Source organism: Panicum virgatum, chromosome 4K (assembly GCF_016808335.1).
Source record: "Panicum virgatum strain AP13 chromosome 4K, P.virgatum_v5, whole genome shotgun sequence".
In the NCBI taxonomy this organism is placed as follows: Eukaryota; Viridiplantae; Streptophyta; class Magnoliopsida; order Poales; family Poaceae; genus Panicum; species Panicum virgatum.
In genome coordinates this window covers 39,919,837-39,940,893 of record NC_053139.1, presented here as the reverse complement: position 1 = coordinate 39,940,893, position 21,057 = coordinate 39,919,837, and the positions used below count along the sequence as shown (strand labels likewise).

The 21,057-nt window shown below is 48.4% G+C and overlaps 3 protein-coding genes across 4 annotated transcripts; all 3 read left to right on the top strand.

Annotated features, from left to right (window-relative positions):
- Window positions 1-802: 802 nt before the first annotated feature.
- On the top strand, window positions 803-4,344 carry LOC120703988 (triacylglycerol lipase 2-like). Of its 2 annotated transcripts, XM_039988227.1 has the most exons (9): window positions 803-1,127; window positions 2,220-2,454; window positions 2,530-2,670; window positions 2,745-2,858; window positions 2,938-3,081; window positions 3,171-3,211; window positions 3,548-3,627; window positions 3,738-3,833; window positions 3,907-4,344. In XM_039988227.1, the coding sequence occupies exons 2-9, from the start codon at window positions 2,287-2,289 to the stop codon at window positions 4,227-4,229; spliced, it is 1,107 nt and encodes a 368-aa protein (XP_039844161.1). In that variant the 5' UTR covers window positions 803-1,127; window positions 2,220-2,286; the 3' UTR covers window positions 4,230-4,344. The 2 variants fall into 2 exon arrangements, with proteins under 2 accessions (XP_039844161.1, XP_039844160.1); XM_039988226.1 differs by lacking the exon at window positions 803-1,127 and having other exon boundaries at window positions 1,142-2,454.
- A 6,082-nt stretch (window positions 4,345-10,426) lies between these two features.
- Window positions 10,427-13,196, top strand: LOC120703987. The gene is made up of 3 exons (XM_039988225.1): window positions 10,427-11,599; window positions 12,616-12,919; window positions 13,034-13,196. Exons 1-3 carry the CDS (start codon window positions 10,706-10,708, stop codon window positions 13,168-13,170), a joined length of 1,335 nt encoding a protein of 444 aa, XP_039844159.1. The 5' UTR covers window positions 10,427-10,705; the 3' UTR covers window positions 13,171-13,196.
- Window positions 13,197-14,679: 1,483 nt separating this feature from the next.
- Window positions 14,680-19,448, top strand: LOC120703986 (plant UBX domain-containing protein 4-like). Its single transcript, XM_039988224.1, has 4 exons — window positions 14,680-15,305; window positions 17,415-17,703; window positions 18,671-18,766; window positions 18,862-19,448. The coding sequence occupies exons 1-4, from the start codon at window positions 14,746-14,748 to the stop codon at window positions 19,219-19,221; spliced, it is 1,305 nt and encodes a 434-aa protein (XP_039844158.1). The 5' UTR covers window positions 14,680-14,745; the 3' UTR covers window positions 19,222-19,448.
- Window positions 19,449-21,057: the final 1,609 nt, after the last annotated feature.

Genomic DNA, 21,057 nt, shown 5'->3' with positions numbered 1-21,057 from the left:
TCTGATTCCGATATTAGAATAGACTTGTCAACAACTAAACTAGGAGAGAAATATTTTCATGTCATAGCCTAGTTGCCAGCTTGTCTTTTTTTTTTTTGAGGAGGAGGTGTCAACTTGTCATGGTTAGGAAAGCAACAGCAAATCAGGCCCTGTTCTCAAAAAAATTTCTACAGTCACATCAAATCTTTGAACATATGCATCAAATCTTTGAACATATGCATAGAGCATTAAATACAGTTGAAATAAATAACTAATTATACAGTATAACTGATTAGAATGATATAAATCTTTTAAACTTAATTAATCTATAATTGAACATTAATTTTTAAATAACAACGAAATGTGTTGCAGTATCAAAATCCAAACTTTTTCGCGAACTAAACACAGGCCGTGTTTAGATAGAGCGCAAAATTTTTTTGCGACGGAATCTTGCTAATTTAAAGTACTAAATGAAGTATATTTACAAATTTTTTTGCACGGATGGGTTGTAAATCGCGAGACGAATCTAATGATGCTAATTAATACATGATTAATACATAATTAGCGGATGGTTATTGTAGCATCAATATTGCAAATCATGGATTAAGTAGACTCATTAGATTCGTCTCGCGATTTACAGCCTATCCATGCAAAAAGTTTTGTAAATAGACTTCATTTAGTACTCCATATATGTATCAAAATATTCGATGTGACATTTTTTTTAAGTTTACGGGATTTACGGGTAAAGATCTAAATATGCCACAGTCTCAGCTTTCCTACACCATTTAAGCAGTCAATCGCTGGCCCTCCCGGGCCGTACCTCAACAACCAGGCCGTCAGGCGCAGCAAGCGGCGGCCCGGCCCCTTCTGCGTTAGCGCCGCCCCCCGCTTCCGCGCGGGACTGCGAGGTGCGAACATCGGCAGCCACCGCCGCCGGTGCCGGTCGCAAGTGTGGGCATTCCGACGACCAGGAAGACCGGTGCGGCCGTGCGGGGTCTCCACCGCCCACGCCGATGCCAGGCATAGAATAGACTAGAAGAGGCACTGGAGGGATCGGAGCGGAGGGCAGCTCGTGATCCTCCTCGGCTGATCACCTCGGACGCTCGACACATGTTCGCGCATATGCTCCTGAGGGCTCTCTGACCAAAGTACGATGCTCATCCTCGTTGATTCGTAGATTTGTTCACAGAAACACGATCACACAGTGGGTGAACGCGTGCTTCCTTATGTATCGGAGACAATCTGTCCTCCTTTCTTTTATCTGGTGGTAGTGCGGTACTCAAGCATTAACGCAACTGGTGCAGGAGAGCGGAACAGTTGTGGTTCATATGCGCACTTTCCTTTGGCCGCCAAAATGTAGTCTGTTTCAGAGCATACATCTTTAAATAGTGCATCGTTTTTCTGGTAACAATATGTTATCGCAAAATTCATATGCAAACAAGTTCTCTCTCCTACCTTCAGAATGCTAGAATTTCACACTTCTTTTATGTATTGGCTTCCCTATACAAATTAGTTGGTTTTCAGTGTCAACTTAGGTATTTTCTGTTCAAGGACCAATCCCCTGTCGTCCTCTCTTGTTCATGCTGAACTGATTTATATGAGGGGCATCTGGATAGCGTGCTCCAGTGATGCTACCTGAATGCTTGCCGCTTCTAAATTGCAAATAAAATCCATAAGTACGTTAGAGAATGTTACCTTGTCGTCCACAACATTCCTAGTGGCCATGAACAGAATTTGGGATCACAGAATTGTTGTGAAGTGGGATCTACGCATATTCATATCTGATCATCAAGATTGCGTGACTGGTATTATGATAACTAGTTCTGTCTGTTTCACCTGATTAGCTCATGGTTATGCAATCTCACATTCAATACTTGCAATTAGAAAAACCACTGTAAAGGTTTTTTTTTCTCATGCTCATGCTTCCATGACAGAGAAAATTAATGCATAAACAGAAACCAAATTCCCGTACATAGCACAACCAGTTCTATAAATTAGTGTTCCTTACCAATTTGGGATTAAGCTCAGTCTTATTCAGAGGCCATCCCTGCAGCTAACCCCCACCCCCTATTCTTGGAACCACACAAAATTGCAGTAGCCTACATCCTATAGTTATTGTTCAGGGTTTGATACAAGAATATGATTCATTTCTAGTGCCAAAAATCATACTGTACTGAGATGGCTCGGAATCTTTATCTACTCTGTTTCCTAATTCTTTTCATTTCCTTGAACCTGCGAAGCGTTCTCTCATGGAGGATCCAGAACTTTACAGATGATCAATGCCCCCCGCAACCCCATCCTTTAGGTATGTGCAAGGCACGAGTAGCAGCTTATGGCTATCCATGTGAAGAATATCAGGTCACAACAGAAGATGGCTATATTCTTAGCTTAAAGAGGATCCCCCATGGTCTTTCTAATGCTGACAACTCGACTGAGGATAGGACACCGGTACTTCTATTCCATGGGCTAATGGTGGTAAGGACATTGTTGAACATAATATATACAATCTGAATGCTTTTTGTAACAAAAATGAATATGCTGATGGGACAGGATGGTTTCTGTTGGGTACTAAGTACACCCAAACAATCACTTGGCTTCATTTTGGCTGACGCTGGCTTTGATGTTTGGATTGCCAACTGTCGTGGAACAAAATCCAGTCGAAAACATACCACGCTCACCCCAGAAGACCCGGTTTGCATCTGTAGCTTGATTAACAAACTGGATGTCATATATTTCAGTAAAGAAATACTTGCATCTCTTGGCAGGCTTTCTGGGACTTCACATGGGACGAACTTGCTGCTTATGATCTTCCTGCAGTACTTCAGTTTGTCTATAATCAAACAGGAGGCAAGAAAGTCCACTATGTCGGTCACTCCCTGGTATTCTTATGACCCTGTTTATTATTTAATATACCAATAGCTTGGCTCTTGAGAGGATGCTTAATTTTCTATTTTCTAGGGAACCTTGATTATTCTTGCAGCCTTTTCAGAGCACAAGTTAATAGACATAGTGAGATCAGCTGTGTTGCTCTGCCCAATTGCTTATCTGCACAGGATGAGATCCAGACTCATATTGCTTGCAGCTCGTATCTTCCTTGCAGAAGTAAAGCATTCTAGAACCTTCTTATTCTTATTGTTGATTAGAATGGTCATGTTCAATGTATTATATCTCTCTGTTTTTGTATCATGCAGACAATTCACATGCTCGGTTTTCACGAGTTCAATCCTGTTGGGTAGGCATCTCTCTACAACTTCTTGAATTTCTTGTTAGGAAGAATATAAACTACGTGGGTTTCAATAACATTGCCTTTCATCGCAGTCACATACTAATTATGAGTAGTTGTTTGCTTAAACTCTCTGATGAATTCATAGAAGCTGGACTGCTGGAGCTTACTATGATGTTAGAATAGCCTAACAAGGGTCCTTTGCTTTATTAAAGAAAAGCAGCCTGCCGCTGATCTGTTTAGAATGTAAAGATCCTGTATGCTGTTATTTTGGTAACCCATCTCACATCTCATCTCTGTGTGTGTGTGATTGTCGATTGCTACGAATGCTCTGCTGCACTACAGGCGAGTTGCACAAGAAGTTTTGGGTGAAGTCTGCACCGACCCTGAAGTTGACTGTTATGATTTATTTGGGGCTGTAGCAGGTACTGGTGTTACCTCCACTTTAATGAATTCTAGCCAATATATATGATGCTGATGCTGGGCCGTTATCATACTAACTGTGGTTTCAATGAATTTGATCCTATGACCAAAGGACCGGACTGCTGCCTCAATACTTCGACTACATGCATCTTCCTACAGCATGGTCCACAATCAACCTCTGTGAAAAACATGATTCACATGTCGCAATGTAAAAAATCTTCCTCAGAAACTACTGCTCAAAGCCCAGTTGCAGCACTAACGTTTCTGTTTCTCAAATGTAGTGGTCAGGAAAGCTGGGGTCAGAAGGTACGACTATGGAAACGAGAAGGAGAACATGAAGCACTACAATCAGCCAGAGCCCCCGCTGTACAATCTCTCGTCCATTCCGCCCCATGTCCCCTTGTTCCTCACCCATGGTGGCCAAGATTTTCTCGGTGATGTCCCCGACACCAGGCATCTCCTGCGGACGCTGGTCAGGGAGCACGACAGTGATGACATCGAGGTGCTGTACATGCCTGACTACGCTCATGGTGACTTTGTGATGGGTTACAATGCTCCGCAGCTCATATACAAGCCCATAGTGGAATTCTTCAAGCGTCACTGACACTGAGAACCTATACTGCAGGCCACTTTATCATAAGCTGTAGCCTGTAGCAAACATCAATAGTTTCATTGTTTCAGGTCGACTTTCAGTTTATGAAGGTTTGAATTACACCTCAGTCTCTGCCCTCAAAGATGCAGCTTGCCATGCAATGCTACGGTTTCATTTACCCAGTTTGATCGCGAATATATTGCCCAAGCAAATACAAAATTTCATGGCTTGTCACACAATCTCGAAAGTTTGAAATTCCTCTTCACCGTTTTTTTTTCGCGACCGTGTCTGGGCACGTTTTTCATTAAGAAGAGAAGAGAAGTGTTACAAAAGAGTCGGTTATAGAACCACAACCGACTGCAGAAAAACCCACAAAGACGATTACACGACCCCTATTGAGCGACCCGGAAGCCTACCTAATTTACAAAGCACCGACTCTAGGCACCTGAACCCTGCTTGAAACCAATCAGTAATCTCATCGTACACCCTAGTAAGTACATCATCGACTGTACGCACTCGTCGATCGAAGGTCCTGTCATTCCTCTCTTTCCAAAGCATCCAAGAAGTGAGAATTACCAGGCTGCCGAAACAACGGTGGTTGGCCTTAGACAAATGTTTCCTCGCTGTGGACCACCAGGAAACAAAGAAAGTGGACTGGGCGTTCGGCGCTAAAGACAGCCAATCCGATCTCCGCAGCAAGCGAAACCAAACTTCTCTCGTAAATGGACAAGCAATTAGCAGGTGATCCACTGTCTCCGACATTTGTGCACACAACGCACAGGAATCGTCATCTTGTAACCCATGCTTTTTTCCTTCGAGCTGCTGTCCAACAGCGGTCATGGATCACCAACCAGATGAAAAATTTGCATTTTCCTGGCGCACGAGACTTGCGGAGGAGCTTAGCTCCCTCCACCGGGTGTTGACCAAAGAAGAAGGACCGATACGCAGAAGCAGTAGAGAATACTCTGTCCGATGTCCATTTCCAACATATTTTATCCATCAAGTTTTGATCAAGCTGTAGATCTCTAGTCCGATCCCAGATGAGGAAGAAATCCAAGATTACCTGGACGGTTAAAGCTCCAGTTATGTCTCGGACCCAGGCGTCACCATTTAGCGCTTGCGCGACAGTTCTTTGTTTCTTAATCCGAGGACCAACTGCATTGCTTAGGCATGGAGCAATATCAGACACAGAGTGACCTTGCACCCAACGATCTGTCCAGAATAGTGCCTTTTGCCCATTTCCCACCTCGACATAGATTGACGCCTGGAACATTGCTTCGACCACGGTCTCTGTCTCCGCGGGGAGGTCACTCCACAATCGAGAGTCATCAGTACGTTTTAACCAAAGCCATCGCAAGCGTAAGGGGTACCCAAAGCGATGTAAGTCCACAATGCCGAGCCCGCCGAGTTCAATCGGTCTGCATACACGTAACCAAGCTAGCCGACAGTGGCCGGCTTTAGCTGACTCGGCGCCACTCCATAAGAAGCCCTTGCGATAGCCATCAATGCATTTGATCACCCAAAGAGAAATCTTCACGGCCATCGCCGTGTGTATGGGAATGGCTGATAAAGTGCTTTTGATTAGGACAGTCCGCCCAGCGCGGTTTGAACTTCGAGACTCATTTCATTTTTTGTTTGCCACTGGGTTCCCAACACTGAAATGTGGCCCAAACCATACCTACGGCCCAGTGCAAGGAAATGCTCCAGTTTGAAGGCTTTAAACTCTCTGATTTTATTGCTCCCCTGTAAATGAGATCGGACCTGACAGGCTTGCTGTATTAGAGCATATCAGGCCCGGAACAGATTGATTATTGCTCCCAAAATTTAGAGCCCGGTCCAGCCCGATCACCGTAGGTTCAGGCTGGGAACTGGGCAGGAGAATTCACCTTAGATGCACAAATTCTTTTGCCTTTTTCTTGTGCTCTTCGAGTTGCTCAGGTAGTCAGGCTCAGGGGCTCCTAATCTCCCAAGCCAGAGAGGGGAAAAAAAACAATCCCATTACTTGCCTGAACTTCGGCGTCGCTACAGCCGACAGAAGAGCCAACAGGGCCCAGGTGTCCTGCACTGCCTGCCTGAACTTTTCTGCGAGACGGCCTCATGTGCCATGACCTCTTCCTGCATTTCTTGCGGTGCGCAGCGGCTGCCGCTGAGACAGGAGCGGTGGCTGTTGCCATCAAGGCTTGATGAGACTCAGATATTTGTCGGCCTGAGGTTGCGTCGAGCTGGACCTGTGATTCCGACGTCGTTACGAATCATGTAGATATATTATCCGTTTTTTCTTGTATGAATCATGTAGATTTTAATAAGATAATTTTTCATAAGTTTTTACTAGTAAATTGTCTACGTTCCGAAAAACGGCAAAGAAAAAGGAGAGAAAAGAGAAATTGCCCCCAGTGCATTTGTTTTCTCAGGTTTGAAACAGCAAGTGAGCCCTTCCTCTGCTTCTTTTGTGTCACCAAGAGATGCCCTGCACAATCTGTCAATCTGGCTCTGCAAATGATATGCGGCTCTCCCCGGTTGCCTCGGAAACGAGTTGTCTGTGCTATCTCGCCGACCGCCCAAAGGGGCAGGGATATGGTCCTGAATAGTGCTGCGCTTTGACCTTCCATTATTTTCCCCCAATATTGCCGCAGTCAATAGTTTTTATTTCTTTTTTACCTTAATTATAGAAAATCAGCAGAGTCAATTGGTTTCAGACAGACCAATCCGATTAAACAAACCAAAAGTAACGCAACTATTTTTTTAAAAAAAGAAAAATAATGCAATTATTGAGACAGGTCTCGCCGATCCGTGCCTTGACGCCTTTGACAACATCTTGTGGCCTCTCTCTTCCGTGGAAAGAGAAGAAGGGCCGTGTTGTGACGGGTTCGTGTCAACCAGCCCTTGCGACCTGCCGTGGGGGTAATGAGGTGGTGTCAACTTCTCCCCCTGATAAGCACCGAGCGTATCCAGTCATGTAAACATGCCTGATAAGCCAGCCAGAGAGAGAGACAGAAAGAAAACACATGCTGTGACCTGGCTCCCATGTTTCCTCAATCAATCAATTAGTGATCTGGAATGCGACACAGCACAACGCCGCAGCACACGAACTTGCGTGACTCAGCAGCCGGCGCTTTGTCACTCGCCGGCTGAGCCGTCGACTTCGGAGCTCGGGAGCCTGAAGCGTCAGGCCACCGGCAAAACGACGCCCCCCGGCGCCCGGGCTAGCCACGGAAAGAACCCTGGCCGCGACGGCGCGACCTCGACGCTTCGAGAACCCTGTGCTGCCGCGACCACGGGGAGAGCAAGTCAGCAAGGGATCGGAGCCCGGCCGGATATAAAATATAGCAATTTTGACTATTAATTAAAGATATTAAATAAAGACAATTTATAAAACTAACTTCACAATTCATACGCTAGAAATCCTTACGAAACCAATAAGATCTTTGACCGCGTGATTAGAAGATGGTTACTATAGCATCACTGTAGCCAATCATTGATTAATTACCGTCATTAGATTCGTCGCGAAAAATTGCATCCACCCGTGAAGAGATTTTACAAATATACTTCATTTAATTGCTTATACATAGAGGTTAGCACAAATTACTATTCATTAGCACAAGTAACCAAACGGAGCCTCACGTGTATGGATGGATGGCTAGCTTGTCGCCAGCTGCTGATGACGCGCGCGGGGTGATCGATCGAGCGACCTCGTGCGGGCCGGGGCGTGGGCACCCGTGTTCCGCGGCGCACCGCCCGGGCGCCGATCCCGCCGGCGAATCATTTCGGTTCTCGGCCGTGTGTTGGATGGCCCCTGAAAAAAATTTCAAGAAAACTTTTGGACTCTTTACCACTAATTAGGAATATTAAATAAAGTCTAATTACGAAATCACATCTACAGCAATAGCACTGTAACTAATGAGGTCTTTGACCGCACGATTGGAGGATAATTAGGCGTTGTTACTGTAGCACCACTGTAGCCAATCATGATGAAACTTGGCTCATTAAATTCGTCCCGTAAAATTATACTTATCCGCGAAAAAATTTCGCAAATAAACTTTATTTGGTACTCCATATATGTATTTATCTTTTTGTGAAAAATTTTAAACCGTTTCATCCAAACATGGCCCTCGCGCCGCTGCACCTGCCACGGCTCTCGGCCTCGTGTTTTTTTCCTGAACGGCCGCGGGAATCCCCTGACTGTCACGGACTCGCTCGCTGGATCCTTCTCGATCCTCCACCTGAAAACGAAAGGGATCGCATAATTGCACCGAGTTATCATCGTTCTCCCCCTCGCCTCGAGCATAACCTATCCTCATCATCTCTGGCTGCGCGAGATGGAATGGGACAAAAAGAAAACAAGAGAGACCGGGTTCTTCGTGTGCTGCGCGGAGACTCGGCAAGTTTCCCTTTGGCGCCGGCCAAGCGGCGGCGGCACAGGCCGGGCGCGGCCCGGTCCCTTTCCGCGGTACAGGGCCCGGGCACGCCGGGTGGCAGCCGAGCCAAAGTTTGGGCTCTGGTAGCACAAGTAGCACAAAATTTTTGACTAATAATTAGGGGTATTAAATGAAGGCAATTTGCAAAACTAACTCTACAATCCTGCGCTACTTCGCGAGACGAACCTAATGAGGTCTTTGACCGCGCGATTAGAGGATGATACTGTAGCATCACTGTAGCCAATCATCAATTAATTACTGTCATTAGATTCGTCTCGAAAATTTACACCCATCTGTAAAAAAGTTTTGCAAATAAACTTCGTTTAGTACTTCATGCATATGAGATTCTTTTCTCGGGAATCGTGTGCGATAGGTGTGATAGGAAACCAAACAGCGCCCAAGCAACGCCGATACGCGATGCCTTCGCCGCGACGACGTCTGAGCGCGCCGCGGGAGGGGAAGGCGTGCGCGGTCGGCGGTCGGTCTCCCGCCGCGCCGGCCCGTCCGGGATGCCGCCCGGGCGCCCGGCCCAGCCTGTCGTGCTTCTCCCTACACTTGGCGGCAGGTGGTGGTTCCTGGTTCGTGCTCCTGCAGAAAGCGTGTCAACGTTGGCGCGTTGTTTGGCGGGGACCCTCTGCCACAAGTTCTGTTGGCGCGGACGTGCAGTTACCGGCGCAAGCCGCCGGTGCATTAGCTCCATTGCGTTTGTGACGGCCGCTCCCATTTCAACCTAAGGCCGGCCGAGTGGCCGACATGGGAGCCTCTTAGCAGTTGAAGTGAAGACGCGTGTGGATGTCAATGCCACGTTGCGGAACCTGGACAGGCTAGGCGTGTGACAGCCAGTACAGCGCTCCAGATTCACCGTGTTCGGCAGGCTGAAGCTAGAGGCTGGAGCTGGAGTGGTGTGAGAGAAAAATACTGTTACTTGGCTAGTGACTGGAGGCTGGAGCTGGAGTGGTGTGAGAGAGAAATACTGTAGGGCTGGAGGGCTCAAGACCAGCTGAACACCGTGATTGTATATACTCCTGTACTACTCCATGTGGGTGTACCTGAAGGATATGGTGGTACGACCCATGTTACTTCCGAGAGTTCGAAACGATGCAAGTGGGCAGGTCCAGACAACTCCAGCACCTATAAACATCTTTCTTTTGTCATACGTACTCCGACCCGATCTCACAGGGCTTTTTTAGTTCTCACCCTGTAAATGCAAAAACGTAAAATTTTGTGAAGAAATCTTATTAATTTGAAGTACTAAATGAAGTCTATTTACAAAAGTTTTTGCATGGATGGGCTATAAATCACGAGACGAATCTAATGAATCTACTTAATTCATGATTTTGCAACAGTGATGCTACAGTACCATCAGCTAATTATTGATTAATTATGTACTAATTAGCATCATTAGATTCGTCTCGCGATTTACAACCTATCTGTGCAAAAAAAATTGTAAATAGACTTCATTTAGTACTTCAAATTGGTAAGATTCCGTCGAAATTTTTTTTGCGTTTACACCATCCGCCAACTAAACACGGCCTAATCCAATTATCCGGAAACGGTGGCTGACTGGTTGCCAGTGCCGACCAGCTCGATACAGCGGCGGCGCGTGACTCCGGCGGCGATGACCGCAACCGCAAGACAGCAGAGACCCGGCTGCCGCCGCGCCCGCACGTCAAAACCTGTCGCCGTCCTGTCCTGCCGTGAAGAAACTGGTAAAAAAATCACCGTCCCCCCTCCCCCGCCGCGGGATGGCCGGATGGGAATGGAAGCATCCAACCCCAAAGCTTCCACTCCCGCTCCCGCTGGGCACTGGCACCCCCGCCGCCGCGTGTCCCCCCGCCCCGCCGCGCCGGATGCCTAGATCCCCAGCGCACGCAACCCCGGCACAACCAGTCAGCCTCAGCCACCACCATTATATAAAACCCGCTCGGATTCCACTTTGATTCTTCCACCACCACCACTCCAACTCCACCACCCGCGCCACGCCACGCGCCCGCGACGCCAAGGGAGGCCGTGGGCCGAGCAGAGCGGAGCGGAGCCGCGCGACCGACCTATCAATCAGTCGTGCTGGTTGCCATGGGGCGCCGGCCGAGCGCCTCGGCCGCGGCGGCGGCGGCGGAGCCACTGCTGCCGCGGGCGCTGAAGCGCGGGGTCCCGATCGAGCGCTGCGCGTCGCGGGCCGACGACGAGCTCCGGTGGTTCCGCACCTGCCTGCGCTGGGCGTGCATGGACCACTCGGGCCCCGCGCAGGCGGCGCTCTCCTGGCTCCTCTTCCTCTCCCTCGGCGTCCTCGCCCCCGCCGCCGCGCACTTCCTCCTCGTCCTCCGCGCCTCGCGCCGCCCCTTCTCCGCCGTCGTCCAGCTCTCGCTCTCCGCCGCCGCCGCCGCGGGCTTCCTCTGCCTCTCCGCCTCCTTCCGCCGCGTCGGCCTCCGCCGCCTGCTCTACCTCGACAGGCTCCGCACCAAGAGCGACCGCGTCCGGGCCAGCTACACCGCGCGCCTCGCCTTCTCCTTCCGCCTCCTCGCCGCGCTCGTCGCGCCCTGCTTCGCCGCCGAGGCCGCCTACAAGGCCTGGTGGTACGCCACCTCCGCCGCCGGCGCCCCCTTCTTCGGCGGCGACGTGCTCGGGGACGTCCTCGCCTGCTCCGTCGAGATGGCCTCCTGGATGTACCGCAGCGCCGTCTACCTCCTCACCTGCGTCCTCTTCCGCCTCATCTGCCACCTCCAGGGCCTCCGGCTCGAGGACTTCGCCGGGACGCTGCTCGAGGAGGTCGAGGAGGGACGGGCCGGGATCGACCGCGTCCTGCGGGAGCACCTCGACATCCGCAAGCAGCTCAAGGTCATCAGCCACCGCTTCCGCAGGTTCATCGTCGCCGCACTGCTCATCGCCACCGCCAGCCAGTTCGCATCCGTGCTCCTCACCACGCGCCGCGACTCCGTCGACGACCTCCTCAACACCAGCGAGCTCGCGGTGAGTTCTGCTTCTGCTACTGCTTAATTGCTCGACTCCACCGCCAATTTCTGACGCCCTGCATCTAATTAGGCACCGATTGTCTCTAGATTCCCAAATTCTCTGAACCACAAACCCTGATCAAGGAGAAGAAACTTTACAGCATCTCCTTTCTTAACTTAGACGAAACTAATAATTCCTGATGTGTCACGTTTAACTAAGCGCAACTGGACACAATAGAGGATCATTGATGGAAAACAGTGGTCCGAACGCTGATTTGGACCGAGAATTCTCGATGGTTGTACTGTGACCTCCTAGCCTCGTTAGTTCGCCCCAGTGTGGTGTTAAGAAACAGCAAAGCATGTCTGCTGCTGGATCTTAATTGTGAAAAGATGTCCCCTCCTGCACACATATTCCTTCATTTCTGCAGGCACAGTGGCAAGCAAAACCACTCTGCCAAGGTGCAAGGACAGTTTTTTTTTTCGAAAGATCCTGGACAGATTCCCGGCATTAATTAATAAGAAGCAAGGACAGTGATAGCAGTAGTAATTCTGTAATTGACATCACAAGCAAACAGCTCAAAGCTAATCATTCTGAGCTACCACTACCAAGGAGATAACTGAGGAATATAACTTGGAGATTCCTATTGCAATTTTACACCAGCTGTTTATTACTGAATTTCGCAGCCACCATTTGCGATTTCGTCAGCATAGGTTGTTTATCTAGGAGTAGACAGGATGGCGATTCTTCTGAAAGAGAAATTGTTAATATTGCTAGTTGGAAGCATTTTGAACAAGCCATGGTCAACGAGTAGGATTCCTGGTACTCGCCTGCGTTCCCATTCAACAACAGTCCCAATGTTTTTTTTTTGTTTTTTTACTAATAAAAGAACAACTAGTACAATAGTAGAGTCAGACTGCGATTTATGTCAACGGGGATTTCAAAATCCATCAGGGTTCAATGTTTCTACCACTTTTTCTTCTTCTTGCTGTGAATGGGGATACCCTGAATTCCTGACGTCTCCTCACGTTTTCCAGCTATGTTCGGTCGTGCTCATGTCCGGGCTCATCATAATCCTGAGCAGCGCCGCGAAGATCACCCACCAGGCGCAGGCGCTGACGGGCCACACCACCAAGTGGCACGCCTGCTGCACCATCGCGCCCGCCCCGGACGAGGAAGGGGAGCCCGGGTCCAACCACAACTCCATGATCGAGCAGGAGCCCTCGAGCGACAGCGACACCGAGTCCAGCGAGGAGACCGGCGACGAGGACCTGCTGGAGAACACCAAGATCCACCTGCCGCAGGCGCACGTCATCTCCTTCCAGAAGCGGCAGGCGCTAGGTAACCACAGCCCCGCCATTGCTGGCTTAACAACAGCTCCGCATCACCATTCTCCCATGCTGAAAGTCTAAAACTGTTGTTGACGACCGGGGCCGTCTTCGCTTTGCATTGCAGTGACGTACCTGGAGAACAACAGGGCCGGGATCACGGTGTTCGGGTTCACGCTGGACCGGTCGTACCTGCACACCATCTTCATGCTCGAGTGGACGCTGTTCCTGTGGCTGCTCGGCAAGACGATCGGCATCTCGTGAATGAAAAATGGAAGATGGCGGTGGGGGGGGGGGGGGGGGGGGGGGAGGTGCATATACATACGGCGTACGTCCAGGTGGTCGTTCGTTCTTGGAAGCTGAAACGAGTTTTGGGTTGCATTTCTTTTTCTGGTGATGACCTGTGATTATTTGATCGGTGTGAAAATGGGGGAAGGTCTTTTCGTGTACGCGACCGGCTGGCGCGCGAGTGTTTGTGAGTGTATGTGTGTATAGTAGCGATAGCGAATTTGTATGGCGTTTGTAAATTGCGTGTTGATTGTGCATGTAAATGCGTGTTGTACAGTATCTGGGGTTTCCATAATTTTTGCGATGTGAAGATTCTCGGGTTCTTTTCTTTCTAGTAGTATTGCATACATATTGTGGAAAGCTCCTGCTTCGCATCTCTGTCTCAGTTGTTTGCATACGTGGAACTCGTTGAAATGAGATTTCAGATTGTTATTGGCCCTAGCATTTTCTAAGAAATATTGTCTCGACCACATTTGTTATGGACTACTTTGGTACAGACGTACAGGATGCAAGCATTGTCGGTTGGTTCGTGCAGAGATCGGGGATTAACATCCATCCATTACCTAAAAACTGATACTGACTCCCTGTCCAATCGGGTACTACATGATGCGTATAGCCGTATACTGAGTGTTGTACACGAACACGAGCGAAATGTATGGAAAAAAATATGTTTATGGTTTCTTGGGATGTTTCACGACTTCACGTTTCCCTGCTTTTTTTTCCGAGGAAAAGAGCTTTCCATTAACTTACCGGCTCAGCGTTGTCGCTAGCCACAACAGCCTGAATACAACTAGGAAGACCGTTCGGTCGATCTCCTGAGGACACATACAACCCAACTCGGCAATAGCATGAGCAGCTTTGTTACAAAGTCTAGGGACATAAACAACCTTACTACAAATAAAATTATCCGCGACCAAGTTCTGTAGCTCAAGAATAGAGCCCCCTGTTAACGCTAGCCGGGACGAGTTATCCATCATGGCTCGTGTCAGGATCAGCGAGTCCGTTTCCAGAATGACCTTGCCCATACCATGATCGGCCGCTGCTTTTGCCCCCTGCAAGCTTATGCTCGTATCTCGGCTTGGAGCGCATCTTTCAGATGCGAAAGCTTGCCAGCACCTGCACAGATTTACCTCTCCTTCACCATCGCGGATCACATAACCCCAACCTCCCTCTCCCGTCTCTGCCGAGAATTTTTGAGTTAATCACGTTCCCTGATTTGATTTCTGAATGATTTTTGTTCACGCGCTCAACTAAATGAAAAGCCTGGTAAAACTATCGAGCCCAGTAGCCCGCAGTCAGAAAAGCGAGGCTTGAAAGCCCATTTAACTCTCAACCTGCAAAGGCCAACCATTTCGGCCTAAAGCCGCCTCCTCTTCCCCATTCCCCCGCCACAAGGCCCAGAACCAAACCACGCCAAGGCCCAGACGCCAAGACTCCGGAAGGTCAAAAAGGGCAGGGGAAAAAATTGGGAAAAAGCAGACGGCCAAACCCCAGCCCCGGCCCCAGCCGCCAGCCGCCAGACCAGCTCGACACGCGGCCGCCGCGGACGAGATGGCCGCCGGAGACGCCGGCCGCGCGCCGACGCCGGCGGACGCGCAGTCGCTGGTGGAGTCCTTCTGCGGCATCACCTCCGCGGCCGCCGAGGAGGCCGCCTTCTTCCTCGAGAGCCACAACTGGGCGCTCGAATCCGCGGTCCGCTCCTACTACGACTCCGCGGACGGCGACGCCGGCGCCGGCGAAGCCGGCGCGGCCGATCCGGCGCCCCCGCAGCCGCCCCCTCCCGCCGACCGGGGCGACGAGGATTCGGAGGACGAGGACGACGAGGACTACGTCGGGGAGGACGACGGCGACGATGAGGACGACGCGCTCGTATCTGCCCCTGCCCCGGCGGAGGAGAGGAGGAGGCCGTGGAAGAGGCTGAAGAGGAGCCATGACGCGCCGGGTGGGAGCGGTAGCGGCAGTAGGGCGGGTGGGCGTGCGAATGGCCGGGGGAATGTCAGGACGCTCTCCGATCTCGGTGGGGGCAAGCGAGGCGCGGGGTCCGACGAGGACTCCGGAGAGGATGACGAGTGGGCGCCACCACCAGAGTACTACACCGGCGGCGAGAAGAGGTGATTTCTACCTGTTCTACTGGGTTTGGGGATAATTCTCTCGTTCTGAACTAGTAGATCATAGAGGCACCGATATCTAGGGTTTAGGTTGTCTTGTTTACCTTATTTCTGTAAAATTTGTGACCTAGAATTGCGTGCTGAGGTTTGCAGGGGTGTCCTACTGCTGTTAGGATCTTTGTGTTTCGATTAATATCCATTTTACTGAATTTTAATCTTGCGCAGGCTCTGCTGCATAAAGTTGTTTTGGACCCTAGTTCATGTCCTGATCTGTTCTTCAGCATTATATTAACCACACAATTGAGGATGCATGTAACCATGTTGCTTGACAGTGCTGCAATGCCCTTGCATAGGCTAGGAGTTTATGTTCTTATGATAAAGTGCTAGAGGTTATGCTTTAGTACTGAGCTGGAGGGCTATGTGTTGGTTGCGAAGTTAATAATGAGAGAAGGCGTTCATAACTTGAGCATCAAGCCTGAATGCTAACAATATGTTAAGTTCTGAAGTTGCTTATCCCGTGATATGCAGCACTCAGAAGCCATTGGCCCAAACTAGCTAGAAAAACATAAGATCAATCATTTGCTAATGGCCTCAAAACATTTGCAAAATTTGGTGGGAACCCAAAGATGTCACAATAGTGATTTCATTATTTCTAAGAGTAGCCTGTAGTTCTGAAATCATCCAAGTGTTGTTCCAGGTTTCATTATGGAATTACCAATCTGGCAATCTTGGCATATGATGCGGATGAATAATACTTGCCATCTCCTTTTATTTTGTTGCGTGTTTTTCTTGGACGTATAATGTATGCTTCTTGAGTTCTTGTAATCATAATAATTTACTTCTAATAACCTCTGTATGGCACTGGGGGTGGGTTATGATAATCTCTTTCTGTTTATCTGCTTTTATATTTATATATTTAAGTGTTTGGCTAACTGTGTTCCATTTAGTATAAAATTGCAAATGAAGATATTAATGTGGATCAAATTGCAGAAAGTGACACCAATGAGGACCAAGAGTACAGTATTTTACGATTGAACTTATTTTATTTTCACATATTGCTTTTTACAGCAGCTTAAAAACAACTGTGGTGCAGCACAGCACAGGAACTGCAGCAGTGACCCTTAGAATAATACAGTCATGAGCTCCTAGTAGTACGGATGGTGTGTAGTTAAGAAATATATTATACTTTTGTCTTTCAATGTTCTAAACTGTATGACAGGTGAATGGTCGGGCGCCACCTGCAGTGATAGCTGATTAGGCAGGCTAAGGTTCATCGGCATTAGGCCCCAGCTAGGACGATAAGGCCTAGTGCTTAGCTGAGTTATTGATGGCTGTATACCATTGTCAGTGACGGACCTCTGGAAACATTTACAATGACAACTAATTGCTGATGATAGTAGGTTGAATTGGGGAACCCCAATAATGGTTAAACTTGTTGGTTAGCAATTTATTATGTGTTGTTGGTGAGTTATCAGGTTCAAAAATAGTTGGCATCTTTCTACCCATACTTGTTTAAGTATAACTAACTCCTTAATTTGAATCTTTTCGCTATTATAATAATAAGGAGAATGAACTACGCCTGAGTTCTGATGTTGGTGCATTCTGGATGGCTTTGTAATCAGCCCTTTTTTGGCGCTAAGTTGAGTCATGGAATTTTTCTTATTAATGCATCTGCAAGTAACCTGTTAAAATTTTCATGCTTGCCTCATCGGAACAGGAAATTGGAATAGCACAAGTTCTGTTGCATGCTAGTTGCAGATTGTAATAGTTATGTGTTCCTGTTTTGCTTTTTATTGAACTGTTATGGAGGAGCTATATTGCCATGTCATATTGTGTATGGCTGCACTGCTGTACAGGAACCAGGCATCAGTTGGCTGCTAGTGTATCTGATCTGTACATTTCGACGTGGGCCATCTTGACTAGACTAGTAAAATCATCAAGTTGCAAGGAAAGCCTACGTCTGCTATTTGTAGTATACTGTTAACTCTGGCAAGCATGGAAAAAAAACTCAGTAACCAACTTTTTTGACCTGTACCTGTCAGTAACTTAATTAAATGCTCTTATTTTTTATTTATATTTTATTCCTATTAACTTTTGTTTCTCTATCTTCAGTGGAATGGTCGTTAGAGATCAATCAAAACGTAAAAACAATACGGATGAGGTATTCAAGCAAGCTAAAAGGAAGGGGGCAAAGCAAGGCCATTTTGAGCCTCGCCGGAGATCTACTTCAAGGAACTTTACTGGGACTGGCAGACTTCTGACAGGTGAAACTGTACAGCGTGATACACCACAGCCGCCAGAAGAAATTGTTCATAACATCTACTTCTGGAGCAATGGCTTTACAGTAAATGATGGTCCACTTAGAAGTTTTGATGATCCAGCAAATGCATCCTTTTTAGAGGTAAAGAACTTTGTTCTTTCCAACTTCACACATCATATTTCTGCTTACTATGATTTTATGTTAGGTACCACCCACCTTTTTCATCAATTATATATATAACTTTTCTTCAGCTTTTCCCTTTGTTCTGAATCCAAAATGGAACCTTTTATTATGATTTTTTTTATTAAAAAAAGCAGTGGACACATCCCAGCATTTGCACCCACGGTGTGTCAGACTTAATTGAAATAGATTTCTGACGGAGTTAAATCAATAGATCATGTGTAATATTCTTTTGTTTTCAATCGACTGAGCATTATTGCCTCAGCTGGTTTTTATCATAACATCTCGCAACTGTTTGATTTTTAACTGGCCCCCTATTAATTTAATGTATAGCTGGAGCTGTTTGGTAGGTGAGGGGGGAGTTTTAATAACCATTAATCAATAGCTTCAGATTTCTCTACTAGGGAGCAGATTGTTTCTGTTTGAGAAATCTGACTCAGTGAAGTCACATTTGAATTTAGAATGAAGAAAGGAAAACCATTCAACCCAATGTCAAAATGGAAGTAACACTTTGACTTGTGTTTACCAAGTTATATGGACCAGCTAATTCTGGGAAACATTAAGCTGTTAAGCAAGTGCTAATTGAGTTTTATACTTGAACGCTTGCCTCATACATAAGGTCGACCTTGTATTTGACATAGTAGAAGAGGGCCACCGTTTTTCTCTCTCTTAAAATTGCATAGTTCATGTCTCGAACTCAGGATTTCTTTGCTCTAATACAGTAATTCTTCAGCCAAAAGCTTTACGCTGGTGCATAGAATACTCACCAATTGTAGCATATTCTTGTAATATTTTTGTTTAATTTTGTTGTGTCTTGGATTGTTCTCTCCTTTGGTTTGTTGCTTTTTCCATGCACGATTGTGTTTGCTTGGACAGCTTGGTTGCTGCATGTTAATAATCTTAATTGCCTTTTTTTTCTTCTGATTAGAGCATCAAGAATTCTGACTGCCCAACTGAACTTGAGCCGGCTGATGGGAAATCTAAGGTGAATGTGAATCTTGTGCGGAAGGAAGAAGAATTTACTGTAAGTTTCATTATCCTAAAATGGTACACTGCTTCGATTGTACCTTGAAGTGCTTAACCTTAAACTGAACAATATCCATCACTGCCTTGATACAGGAGCCAGTCAAGCGTCCTGCTCCATTTCAAGGGGAACGAAGAACTCTCATGGCCCCTTCTGATAATAACACCTCGAGTGCCGCCGCTTCCAGTACAGACACTGCCCCAAGGACAATCACAGTGGACGATTCTTTGCCATCAACCTCCCTCCAAATCAGATTCGCAGATGGCAGCCGCTTGGTTGCACGTTTCAACATGAGCCACACAATTAGCGATGTGCGGGCATTCATTGACGCAACCAGGCCAGAAGCCAGCGAATACACGCTGCAAGCCGGATTCCCCCCTAAGCCGCTTGAGGACGAGACCAAGACCATTGAGGAGGCCGGCTTAGCCAACTCGGTGATCATTCAGTCAGTCTAGCTCCGCGGAACAGGTGTCAGCCGTATTTGTCAAACATGCTAGGCATCTGAAGCTAGCACCTTCCTTGCTCTTCTCTTCCCTCATTTTGTTTCTCAAATTTAGCTTCCAACCTTACATTGCTTCGTCGTTCATTAGCTACTTGAGGTATTGGGATTGTAAAACAGTGGGATCTGGGTGTGCCCGTCTTATTCATCTATAGCACATACTAATCACTTGGCTTGCATGTCTCCCTCAGTGTTTGGTGGGTTAAAGTGCCCACTTGTTCTTATCTGATCCCCCGCTGGTTGGTAGAAAATGTCGGCACCTGTGGACAAGGTTGGTTGCACCAGATGGCCAATTTATTCCTGATTGCGGTTACTGGTGTCCGGACGATGGCGATCTGCGAGGTGAGTTGTGGTCTAGGTCGCATATGATAACATGCTGGGCTAATTTTTGTTTACTCCTTTTTGGTCCAGTCTGGTCGATCGCTAGTCTTTTCCAATGCAAAATGGCCATTCCTTTGTTGACCATTGTTGCTTGATCAAGAATCCAATTCTTAATACTACTGTGCATGGTTTCTTCAAAAAAAGAATCCAATTCTTAATACTACTGTGCATGGTTTCTTCAAAAAAAAAAACTACTGTGCATGGGAGGTGGCACCGTTGTATCTCCGCTGTATCGTTTCCTTTAATCTTTTCTCGTGGGGACGGTTAAACCTCAATGCTGTAGATCGCCGGAACTTATCCTATCCTCCTAGGCTTTTGCATCAAATTTCCATTTCAAAATTTGCCGGTCGCTATCTAATAATTCAGTGAAACCCTGCATCATTGCTTTAGCTAGCCGCGCGTCGCTATCCGGGTTTCAATGGCGAAAAACCTCGCATCCGGTTTTAGCTAGCTAGCTGCGTCGTCGTCGCCATCACTGTTCCGTTAGTCCTTCCTTTTCAACGCCGTCCTGTCACCGTGCCGGTGGCCGCGGCGTGGCTTCCGAAGCGTCGACAGTAAGCGGACTGGGAGTGCCAGTGACCGCAGCAGATGAGTAATTATCAGCTCTGATCCAGGTCGGTCCACCTGAGCCGAGTCAATCGAACACCACCCAACAAGTCGGTGACAGTGAGTGGCCCGCGTCCGGTCCGCTCGGCCGCCCCGGCGCCAGAGAGAACCTCGCGCTTCCCCATCCCTGTGGGCTGCGCCAGTGGGCAGGCACCGGCATGATGGTGCCCCATCCGGGATCCCTGGATCACGCCTCGCCCTCCGAGCAATTCCTCCCCCCGTTCCGTACGCGCCGCCGAAGCTGGCGGCACCGCCGCGCACGAGAGCACGACGATGCCTCGCCGGAGGCCGCCGACAAGACGGACGCGCGGATTTGTTTTGGTAGCTAGCTAGCGCGGCTCATTCACAGAGTGGCGACGCCGCCGCGGCTGGAACGGCCAGCACGTGCCGAGGCCGAACGCGACGGGGGCGCCGATCGCGGCATCGGGGGTGTGGCTGGCTGGCTGGCTGCTTCTCGCCGGCCAGGGAGGTGGGGGTGAATCTCGCCGCGGCCCGCGGGCAGGACAAGCTGGTGGTACACGAGCAAGCAAGCAGCGTCCAAATCAGAATTCCCTCGGCACATGGGCATGTCCATCGACACCGTGGAGGGGGGGAATCAACAAGAGGGTTACCGACTTACCGGTCGCCACCAACTTGTCGTCGTGAGCTGCTGCTGCACTGAGTGCGTTAAGCTCTCTGCTCTGAACATTACTGCTGCCTACTGACGGTACAAGGCAAATGGTGCCGTTCCGAGTTTCATCCGTCCTCTGCAGAGGCGAGCTGTCGGTCTGAACCTTTTTGGGCTGGAGCAGCGGACCCAGCAACC